The sequence below is a fragment of the Sminthopsis crassicaudata genome, chromosome 1 (assembly GCF_048593235.1).
Source record: "Sminthopsis crassicaudata isolate SCR6 chromosome 1, ASM4859323v1, whole genome shotgun sequence".
Lineage (NCBI taxonomy): Eukaryota > Metazoa > Chordata > Mammalia > Dasyuromorphia > Dasyuridae > Sminthopsis > Sminthopsis crassicaudata.
This window is the reverse complement of record NC_133617.1, coordinates 527,491,364-527,503,567: the sequence shown is the minus strand read 5'-3', so window position 1 is coordinate 527,503,567 and position 12,204 is coordinate 527,491,364. Positions and strand designations below refer to the sequence as shown.

At 33.7% G+C, this 12,204-nt stretch overlaps 1 protein-coding gene across 5 annotated transcripts in view; it reads right to left on the bottom strand.

Moving 5' to 3' along the window:
* The window catches only part of DCAF10 (DDB1 and CUL4 associated factor 10), a 54,223-nt gene that overhangs the window by 17,572 nt on the left and 24,447 nt on the right, over positions 1–12,204 (bottom strand). For all 5 annotated transcript variants that reach the window (XR_012484684.1, XM_074281801.1, XM_074281800.1 and 2 more), the window contains 3 exons: positions 11,637–11,839; positions 2,294–2,407; positions 525–670 (listed from right to left, as the gene is read on the bottom strand). Coding sequence is in view for 4 of the 5 variants with exons in the window: in XM_074281801.1 (XP_074137902.1) it covers positions 525–670; positions 2,294–2,407; positions 11,637–11,839 (463 nt within the window). In the remaining variant the exon portion in view is untranslated. The remainder of the gene's footprint in view (positions 1–524; positions 671–2,293; positions 2,408–11,636; positions 11,840–12,204) is intronic.

Sequence of the window (12,204 nt, the reverse complement as noted above, 5' to 3'; positions counted from 1 at the left end):
TGAAGGTTTTTTTAGCCTCTTCTCTACCATAATAAATCCAATTATGTACAGCACTTTAAAGCACTGAAGACAGAGGCTGCCCAAGCCTCTAATTTCAAAAAATATCAAGAAAAAGGCAGTCCCCTTGAGTCCTATTTCCCTATGCCTTTTGAGGAGATTGGAATAGTAAGTGGTAGTGGGAATTGAGCAAACCACACTGACTCCACCTTGTGACTCAATTCTTCTAACTTATTTCTCCCTTTATTCAATTATGAGTCTAGTCTAATATCTGTTTTGAGAGAAATTTGAGAAAACTTTATTGCATTATTTGACTTATCCCTATGTGGCTGCAACTCTATCTGTGGTTTAGAGACTCTTCTAAGGATCAGCCTTAAAAGATGATACATTGCTATGTATGCCTTTTCTGAAAACTGGCCCTGTATTGATTAGTTATTGTTTCCATGTTCCTCTGATTGAATACAGATATTTAGGCTTCTTAAACTTTTTCAAGAACATTCAAAAGATGGAAACCTTCAGTTTCTTACCTCCTGATCATCTGTATTACTAGAACACCGTAAAAGGGTAGCCCAACCTTTAGGATGTAGTTGTAAAGATGTAATGCAGTTACCACGATCCCTCTCACCAGGAACTTCTGGTGTTAAAACTTCAAGACTATTACGAGGTGACACACCTAAACAAAAAAGTTTAAGAATGCTAAACACAAGAGTATTCAGTAAATACAATTGATATTAGAACATGTACTATAGTAGGAATCAAAACATGGGTTTGCAGTTGTTCAACTACTTTTATAAACCTTTATAGTTTCCATTCTCAGAAAATCAACTTAAAAGATAAGATAGCTAAATATGAAAAGTTAATAAGCAGTATTGTTAACTCATCCCTCCTATGATTCAGATGAATATTTCATTTTATCTTCTAGAGGTTTTCTTTTTTTTATGTTATGTCTCTTATCCAGCTAGAATCTAGAATTCCATTTGAGATTACAATTACTTTTTCTTTACAGTGTATTCATTAATGTTCTTAATATTTTACACATAAATTTCATTACCATTTTTTTATTCCTTAAATTAGGAGCTTCTTAAAATTGATTGGCACTGCATTAAATAAATTAATCAATTAATGAAAATGCTAACAGTATAATGGAGAAAGAGCTACATAAAATCTTTCTGGAGAGCAATCTGGCAATAGAAAATAAAGGTTACCAAATTGCCATGTCTTTGGTCCCAATAATTCTATTTTCAAAAACATAGCTTGTTAATGTTAACAATTGTAAACCTTATCTGTTAAAAAAATTTTCATAGCATTATTGTGTGTGAAGGTAAATATCTGAAATCAACCTAAGTATCCAACAATAGGAAATGCTTAAACAAACTGTGGTACATTAGTGTTATATAACAATTGTTATATAACAATTTGTTGAACAAATAAGATGAATGCAAATAAATCTAGACAGACTTTTTTCAAGAACAAAACAGCATGGGGGGAAAAAAAAAAAAAAGCAGAACCAGAAGAAAGACCACAAACTTATGAAAATGAATGGACAAAGAATTCTAATAGCAACTTGGGAGAGGGGAAAGAATAACTATAGTTCTTTTGTTGACATTTAGTCATTTTTCTAATAAAATATTTCATTTTTAAGTTAATGCACATAAAGGGCTTATTAATATAAATGCCAAGTTTAAAACTGACAAAGTCTATAAAGCACTATACATATATTAGCTCATTTGACTCTCACAACCATGAGGTCCAAAGTGTTAGGGATGTTCAGAAGAAGACAGTGCTGTGGGCTGAGAAGTTTTATAAAATCAGTAGAATTTAAAGGTAAAGAGGACCTAAATTACAGAAAGAAATGGCATAGGAAAGATATCATGTTCAATTTGAGAAGCAGTGGGAAAGAAAGGATAGGATTAGATTATATTTCCTTTTATTCTATCATCTTGTAAAGCAACTAAATATGAGCTAGATAAAGAGATCAGATGATATGTCCAGATAATCATCTAGTCACAAACTAACTAGATGAGAATTAGAAGCAAAGCCAGGATTAAATTCAGTCTTTTGACTTCCAGGGTCAACATTCTTTTCCAGATTAGATGACACAATCTCTTCATAATCAAACAGTAGTACAAATTCCAATAAATGACTATGCCTAAAGAATTCAACAATAATAATGTAAACTATTTTTAGAGTTTACTGAGATTAATCATTTTTATGGATTAAAACCAAAGAGAAAACTATCAGTTTTTTTCATGGAATCAACTTTTCCAAGATATTGAAATCTTATTGTTTTACCCACCTTCTCGTTGAGAGGATCTTGACACATTTTTCTCAGATAGTGAACCAGAATCACTATGATGACAAGGTGAACCAGAAGTTCTAGGAGTAGATGAACTTGGAGAAGTAGTCGCATCTTGAAAATACAAAAGAATATCAAGGTAAATGCAACAAATCGATGATGTAACCTATTGAGTTTTTTTTCTTACTTCTGAACCATTCTTTTAAAATAGCATTCAAAGTACATCATAATAAATATACATGTCACATTGCAACTAAGATTAAATATAGCAAATATAACCCAAACACTGGCCTCCTTACATAAATCTCCTTCTTTTAACTTAAAAGATTTAATTGAAATAAAAAAGGAAAACAAAAAACTTTTGGTTAAAGCATCATTTCTTCTGAATTTGAGTAAGTTAAATATATGAGTCTAATCAACTTAAACTTATGTAAAGTGTTTATCATATATATTACTTCATTTGAACCACATAACAACTCTATGAGTTAGGTACTTACGGTATTATTACCTCCATTTTACAAATGAGGAAACAGAAACTTGAAGAGGTTAAGTGGCTTGTTCATAGTAATGATGGTAGTAAGTATAGGAGAGAGAATCTGAACTCAGGTCTTCCTGATTCCAAATGCAGAACATTTTCCACCATAGCTATACTCAATGTCTCAATGAAAATAATTTGTTGCATTATGCATACTGTTTTCTAATGATAAAAAAGGAATAGATTCATTACTTGAATTTCCTTGTTGGGACCAATTCAATGAAATCTGACTTCAAAAGCATATTAAAATTTTTTTTAAATTATTAATCATCTTAAAACCAAGAACATTGTACCATTTTAAATAATATAAAGGATCATGGATTTAGAGCTTGACCTTTCAAGGTTTAGAGATTATCTAGTCTGCTCAATTTATTGAGAGGAAATTGAGGCTAAGAAAGAAAAAAATGACTTCTCCAAAATCAAGGTAGTAAGTGAAAAAGGTAGAACTTGAACACAGATCATCTTCCTTTCAAGGTCAGCACACCAGCCACTATATCATGATCACTTTTCATTCAACCTGACTATTAAACTAAAACTGCTCTCTCCAAAATTACCAGTGATTTTATATGAAAAATTCTAAGGTCTTTTCTCAGTCCTTATCCTTCTTAAAACTTTCTACAGCATTTGACACTATTGAATACTCTTTGCTCTGGAATAGTCTCTTCTCTGCTCTTTTGTGATGAAGCTTTCTCTTGGTTCTCTTCTTACCTAATTTGCTTCTTTCCAATTTCTTTTACTAGAAAATGATCCACATCCTGTCTGCTAATAGGAAAGGCTCTTTTCTGGATTCTTCAGTAGGAACTCCTTGCAATCACAGTTCTGATGCAAGTAGTATGTATTATATTTGTGAAGTATGTATGTGTGTATTTATGTGCATTATATTTATTTATACTTATGCATAAACACACACATATGTATATGTTTATGTGTGTACATGTATGTCTGTAATATACACACATTCACACACACACACAACATATATATGTACGCTTTGAGAACAGGAACTAGTAAACTCTTTGTCTTTGAATTCACACTACTTCCAAGTTATCTGGCACATAGTGAGTGCTTTGTGAGGACCGAGTTAGCGCCCTGGAGGCCTTAGAATCAGCTGGAGTCAGGATAAGCAAAAGTCCCTTGGTCTTAGGGGTAGAAGTCAAGGGAATGGACGCAGGATATCCATGACCTTCTTTCTCTTGCACTACTGCCAAAGTGACTCTGGCTTATCCTACTCTACCCCCTAATCCCTCCAACAATTCTCCGTATACACCAAAAGATCTAGCCAGCACAGAATAGTGAGAAGGGCCATTTTCAAGCATAAGCTAATAAAGTATTGTCCAATGGGTAATTAACATTAAGTGCTAAGTTGTCTGAATCCAGTGCACCTACTCAAAAGTTTTAGCCCTTTACAATGCTTAATAATTGCTTATAGATTAGCTGATGCTACAGAGAGAATTTATGTTTCAGGATGTCCTCTGAGGTCTCCTCCATTTCTGGGACTCTAGAAAATATTCCACCCACCCATCCAGCCCCAACTACAAAATTTATTTTGTGAGGCACCATGACGCAGTGAATAGACAGTTGGCCACCCCAAGAAAATCCGGCCTCCAAACTATAACAGCTCACATCTTAGACAAGTCAGGAATTATAAGACAATTATTATTGAAGAGCAGTTGGAGATCTGCTGGAGAAATGGTAGGCATTTTCTCCCTGGAGACCAGTTTCCAATGTTCACCTAAGCTGATCAACTCAATTTCTGGCAACAAAACAAACAAAAAAACACCTAAAAACTTTAATTTTCTCCATCTTTCATTATTTTCCAGCCTACCAAACAACCTGCATTAATCCTTGCCATTAATCCTAAGCCTAGCATTAAATATCAGACCCACTTTTTTAATCTTTTACTGAGTATACTGTCAACATGTCTTTACCAGACCCCAAAAGAATGGCATGCCTGAGATATTTAGCAATAAAACCTTAACAGAAGCTAGCACCTTACTAGGAACTGCCACTAAGAGTCATGTTAGGAATGTTTTTAATTGCAAAGGATTGTTAGAATTGTAAAGGGTGTTAGGATGCTTGTAAATTGTGTAATCAGTAACTGTAAAAAAAAAAAAAAAAAAATCTTAAGGCCCACTCACAGACTTCTAATCATGCGATCCATTCTGGATGCCCCCAAATAAGTTGTCCTTTTAATTGTAAATGAAAATACAAGCAGGTCTCTCATATCATTACCTCCATACTAAAGTGAGAAAGAAAGAGCAAGAGAGCGCACAAAAGCTAAAAAGGATTATAGTTACAAACAACTCTTTCAATATTAATATAATTTTAGTGAGTTATGTTACTTTTAGAAACTGGGAATGTGAGGGGTATTTGTTATTTAATCATTCAACTCTTCAGAACACCATCTAGAGTTTTCCTTCAGCTCATTTTACAAGTGAGGAAACTGAGGCAAACAGTTAAGTAAATGTCCAAGGTCACATAGCCAGTAAGTGTTGAAGACCGGATTTGAATTCAGGAAGATGAATCTTCCTGACTCTAGGCTTGGTGCTTTGTCTACTTCACCACCTAGATATCTTAACAGTATTCGTGATTAATATAAGATAACTAAAGCACATAGCCAATAGTTGTTGCAAAAGATGAAATAGTAAATAAAAACTGAAAAATTTATTTTTTCCCAGAAAAGAGTTGAGGTATTGGATATGGCAGATACCAAAATTTACCCTCCTTCTTGCCAAAAAAGGGAAAAATGATTAATCTTGCAAAAATACAAAAAAACCACCCTCTAATTACCAATGTAGAACTTTAGAACCATATGTTGATGTGCAGTCAAACCTTCAAGCAAAGGTAAAAAATCTACATTAACTTAGAGGAAAAGATAAATATGAGAATACACCATATACAACTCTAATAGCTTTAACCAGGCCAATTCAATTAAATTTCAGATAGCAAAGACTGGAAAACTAATAAAAAGACAGTTATCAACCATTTTTTTTTACCAAAGTTTATCAAAATGAAGCATTTGCCAGCAAGAAGATTCAAAAAGCCCAGAAATTGCCATAACTAACAAACATGGCAACAATGTTTTGAATAAGTAAAGCTAGATTATCAAAAATCATCTACAGATAAAATAGCAAGAAGGAAAATACATATAAAATGGCATAGATATCAGTTTTTCTAATGACTTATTCTTACCAACAGTGACAACAAAATCAATTAATTAAGAAAATTAAATTGATCTGATGGACAAAGCTCTCTTCAACACTGAGATGATTCAGACCAGTTCCAATGATCTTGTGATGAAGAGAGCCATCTATACCCAAATAGAGGACTATGGAAACATAGTATTTTCACTTTTTCTGTTATTGTTTGTTTGCATTTTATTTTTTCTCTCTCTTTTTTCTGGCTTGATTTGATTTTTCTTGTGCAGCAAGATATTAGATTTAAAATATATTTCTATCATGTTTAACATATATTGGACTACTTGCCTTCTAGGGAAGGAGGTGAGGGAAAGAGGGAAAATTAGAACATAAGGTTTTGCAAGGATTAATGTTGAATTATCCTCTACCTTGAAAGTCTTAGAGAGGGCCTAGATGACTGAGAGTTTAAATGACTTAACCAGGGTCACATAACTAGCATTTGTAAGAGACCCAGCTTAAAGCCATGTCTTCCTGGATCCAAGGCCAGCTCTCTATCTGCTACTTTACATTACTATACAGAAATACAGTAAAAGGTAGCATTGAAAAGATGGACCTTTGCTTTCAAGTGAAGCTTTGCAATTTCCTAAAAGCAATACAAATTCTCTTTTTAAGCTCTGGGACCAACTCATAATTATGTTTGCCTAAGATATTAGACAAGCTCTTTGAAATGTTCATCCAACTTAATGTTCAAATTTCAGTAACTGCCATTCTTTAATCACTTCTGTGACTCTGTCCATATTCCTCCCATTAACAGTGGACATCCTTTCCAAGGTTTTTTCCCACTGTGATATTTTACTTGCTGATCTCATCAGCTTTAATGGATTCAATTATTATCTCCATGCTGATGATTCTTAAATCTGTTTATCCTGCCAAAACCTCCACTTTTATTTCTAACTGCTTTTTGGAACTAACTAGATGTATCACAGACTTCTTAAATTCAACATGTCCAAAAGAGAATTCATAACTTTCCCCTCAATTTCTCCCCTCTCCTTACCTTTCTTATTACTGTGAAGGGTACCACTATTGTCCCAATCACAAAGACTTATCCTTGACTCTTCATCTCATCTCACATATTCTATCTGTAGCCACCTGTACTTTTACAACATCTCTTGTAAGTATTCCTTTCTCTCTTCTGACACCACCACCAACTCAGCCTTGGCCTTCATCCTTCCTGACTACTAAAATAGCCTGTTGTTGGTCTCTCTGCCTCAGCTATTCTGCTTGGTTTCAACTCCTTGAACATGCTTCCCCCCCAAAAAAGCTCATTACCTGAAATCTCACCGTCTTAGAAACTGATTCGCCTTTGATGCTTAATAGCTTCTCAGAATCCCCAGTTGCCTTTTCCTTCTGACTGGAGGACTAGCGAACAAAGCAACTAACTTCTTTCAAGTCCTCCTTTTTTAGAGCTCAGACTTTTCCCCCAGTTAGCTTCATTTACCATGAGTTTCTCTCTCTTCCCCCTCAGACCACACCCCATTCAGTAACATTTTGTATATTGTCTTCTCCCATTAGATAGTGAGCTCCTTGAGGGAAGGAGTGTCTTTTTTTTTTTGGGGGGGGGTATTTGTATACCTGGTGCTTAGTTCACTACCAGGTTCAAAGGGGAGATACTTATAAATGTTTGTTAAATGACCAACTGGATAAACAAGCCAAAATTCCTTTTAAGGATTATAACTCTTTTGGAAGGCTACTAAAATGATACAAGGCACTGTCATCCACAAACAGAAGCATCTGGAGAAAAGGTAACCAACTCACTCCTTGCCTGCTGCTCCAAAATGAATTAAAATGTAATTAGGAAATATTTAACAAAACAAATGAAAATATAACACAGATAATATTTATCTGTGGTTTTCTTAGACTTTATGTAGCATGAGTTTCTATTTGAGTTCCACATCACTAATCTAGAGGATCTAACCATCCACAGGGAATCCCACTGAATCTCCTCCACCAAGGTGGGAAATATCCTTTGGCTAATATAAGTTTTTGTTTTCAATCTAGCTGGATGTTTATTATTGGACAATTAATGAACAGGGTAATTTCTGTTGTTACATGTTCTAAGGAATCTTGAATGATCTTGCTCTATGGATAGGAGACAACTTGCTATAAAAGAATTTGTAAGGAGACATTTGATTCTACTGAATCAAATGCTTTCTCATAATTAACAAATAAACACAATTAGATCTTATAATTTTCTATATTATCAGCTAATTGTGAGAATTAAAAGATGTGGTTGGTGGTTGATTATGTCTTGTGAAAGTTTACTTGTTCTCTACTAATATCCTCATCAAGGATGCCCTTGATTTACATTCTCTTGATCACTTTTTTTCCCCCCAGTATTAGGATCCCAAGATTTTTTTTCTACCTCTATTTTATCCTTTTCTCCTTCAGATAACTAATATACCTATTCAGTTATATCCTTATGTGCGCTTACAATTGTATCACCTCCAACAAGATCTCCTCTATATATTCTATATAGTCAGCATGAGGTACTGACTGAGGTATTTTCTGGGCTCTTTTGATCTTGCTGCGGCAATTTAATGAGAGTGATTAAACTTCTAAATATAAAAATCAATACTTATATCTCAAGAAATATGCTGCAGGTGGACATTGGCTCAATTCTAGAACAGAACATGAAGAAAAGAGGTTAAGTGGACTGAATTTAAAAAATTAAATAGTACTTTTAATGACCTCAAAATATTCTTTTCAATAAACTGGGAAAACATTTTTACAGCTAAAGGTTCTAATAAAGGCCTCATCTCCAAAATATATAGAGAATTGACTCAAATTAATAAGAATTCAAGCTATCCTCCAATGGATAAATGGTCAAAGGATATGAACAGACAATTTTTAAATGAAGAAATTCAAACTATTTCTAGTCATATGAAAATGTTCCAAATCATTATTGATCAGAGAAATGCAAATTAAGACAATTCTGAGATACCAACTACATACCTCTCAGATTGGCTAAGATGACAGGAAAAGATAATGACGAATGTTGGAGGGGATGTGGGAAAACTGGGACACTGATACATTGTTGGTGGAACTGTGAATACATCTAGCCATTCTGGAGAGCAATTTGGAACTATGCTCAAAAAGTTATCAAACTGTGCATACCCTTTGATCCAGCAGTGTTACTACTAGGCTTATATCCCAAAGAGATATTAAATAAGGGAAAGGGACTTTTATGCAAAAATTTTTGTGACAGTCCTTTTTGTAGTGGCTAGAAACTTGAAATTGAAGGGATGCCTACCAATTGGAGAATGGCTGAATAAATTGTGACATGTGAATGTTATGGAATATTATTGTTCTATAAGAAATGACCAAGAGGATGAATACAGAGAGGCTTGGAGAGACATACATGAGCTGCCGCTAAATGAAATGAGCAGAACCGGCATTATACACTTCAACAATAATACATGATAATCAATTCTGATGGACATGGCTTTCTTAACAATGAGAGGATCCAAATCAGTTCCAATTGATCTGTAATGAACAGAACCCACTATACCCAGAGAAAGAACAATGGGAAATGAATTATGTACCACAACATAACATTTCCACTCTTTCTGTTATTGTTTGATTGCATTTTTGTTTTTTCTTCTTAGGTTATTTTTACCTTCTTTGTAAATCGGATCTTTCTTGTACAACAAGATAACTATATAAATATGTATACATATATTGTATTTAACATATACTTTAACATATTTAACATATATAACCTGCCATCTAGGGGAGGGAGTGGAGGGAAGGAGGGGAAAAGCTGGAACAGAAGTTTTTGTAAGGGTCAATGTTGAAAAATTACCCATGCATATGTTTCATATATAAAAAGCTATAATAAAAAATAATAATTAAAAAAATACTGCCTTTTTTTTTTTTTTAAACACAAATGTTCTTCTGACAAAGCCACATAGTTATAAATGTTGAAATACTACAATTCTTTTAAGGCTAAAAGTTGGTATAATCTAAAGGGCAACAGAGACACATGGAAGACAAAAGCAGACTATAACATTTCTTATGATGAGTTATGCTTAAGAAGTGGAATAAGATATTACTGAGAAAACTGAATGATTGGAAATGGAGTTGGGAAAAGTCAGATATGAAGAACACGGTTAATAAATGTATAAAACAGCCTAAGAGCTGCACCAGTATTCTTGAAATGTTCAAAGACACAAGGGAAGACAGCTTGCTGAGTAAATCCTTTGTGGAAGATCTGTAGAAGAATATGGACAAAAATCACAAGAACAAGTAGAAATGGGTTACAGTCTACAGCGAAGAAGAGAATAACCACACGATAAGATTATGAAAATCAAAGTATAATAAACTCAAATTATCTATCATCAATGACAAAAGGAGGGTTCCATTTAATAAACCAGTTGGATTAATGGTGTTGCTATACAGAGTCTATATATACAAATTAATAATCTCAAAGAATTAGATTAAGATTATCTCAACTTCCAAAGATGATGTGTTCTAAAAATTAATGTTTCAGTTTATAGGAATTTAGCACATTCTCCCCAAAGAAGCTATAATATAAATAACAGATTCTCATAAAACCCTACTAAACACATTAAATAACTCAACTACTCTCCATTCAAATCCTATTAAATGCCTCTTTGTGGCATGGGAATACCCCTGGGTTCTCAAAAGCTACACAGGCTCTAGCAAGTGTTCCCCACCATGAGAAAGGGGCTTCAATATATCATTTGAGGTCTAGTTTAAACTTTGGAATTTATAAGAAAATTTGTTATTATATAATTATTTTGGCCACTATAACATATGAGATATGGAGCGACTGTAATCTGCTTAAGTATGCAAAATATACACAATGAATGAATAGATCTTTAGAATTATAGCTGAACCACAGAGTACTAACCAGACTGGAGTCCCTCTGAGGTCACAAATAAGTCTAGTGCTAAAAGAAGGAAAGGTTTCCACAATAGTATAAGTGTTAGGACATATGTGTCCATATGTGGATGCATGTGTCTTCAATAGTATAAGTGTTAGGACATATGTGTCCATATGTGGATGCATGTCTCTCTCTCTCTCTGTGTGTGTGTGTGTGTGTGTGTGTGTGTGTGTGTGTATATATATATATATATATGAGTGCACCCATTAAAATGCCTCTTTGAAGGTAGAAGTATATATTTGACTTGTTTATATCCCCATAGCTTAGCACAGTGCCTGACACATAAGTGCTTAATAAATGCTTATTGACTGACAAACAGCTGTTCATCGAAATTAATGTGACACTTATCAAGTACTTCTAAGATAAAGGCTACATGTGAAATAAAATACTACATATGGAATAAAAAACTATAATGATTACATATTGAATCTTCCTTTGAAAATTCCTAAGAACATTTGTGTATTTAATAATTTTTCCTGTAACATCTCTTCGTAAAGAACCACAGACTAAAAAATACCCAGATATATGAAGGACACTATATATCAATGATACAAAAATAATGTTCTGAAAGTTCTTCATTCAATGATATTCATTCAGTCTTCTAGATTGCTAGAATGTCTTTTTTTCCTTTTTTTTTTTTTATTAATAATCTTAGAACAGTCTTTCGAATTCTAAGAAACTTTTTACTAAAAAAGCAAGCCTTACCTGAACTCGATGTAGTTCTTCTTGCCCTCAAAATTGGATAGCTTCCAACCTCTAAAGATTTTGTTAAGTCAAGATCATGTAAAATCAGAAGATAACCAGAAGAGGTTGAAATCAGCATTTTGGAACAGTCTGGAGTTAACCTCATCCGCATAAGAAAGCGTGTATGAAAGAATTTCTTATGTGGGCATCCATCTTCTGTGCACCTATAGATCAGAAGCAGTAGTCATTTAATAATTATTTCTCCAAATAATTACTAAGCACTGCATTTAAAACACTTAACTATTAGTTAAAAAAATAATAATACATTTCCTTTTGACCAAAATAGCTGAAGAATGAAGAACAGAGTACACACGTGGCATTCAAATCCATGACTACCATCATGCAGTAGTAGATGGTTTTATGAATTGCTATGTCCAGAACTAATCTGTTGCCTGGCAGCCAATTCTTTCTTATGTGCTTCTCTATATCACATGAGACAAAAAAATTGTTGCTAACTTGTACTCAAAGTACTAGTACAGACCTTGAAGACTCAGGGTCACCTTCTTGCCAGAATGAGACACTGGGATAA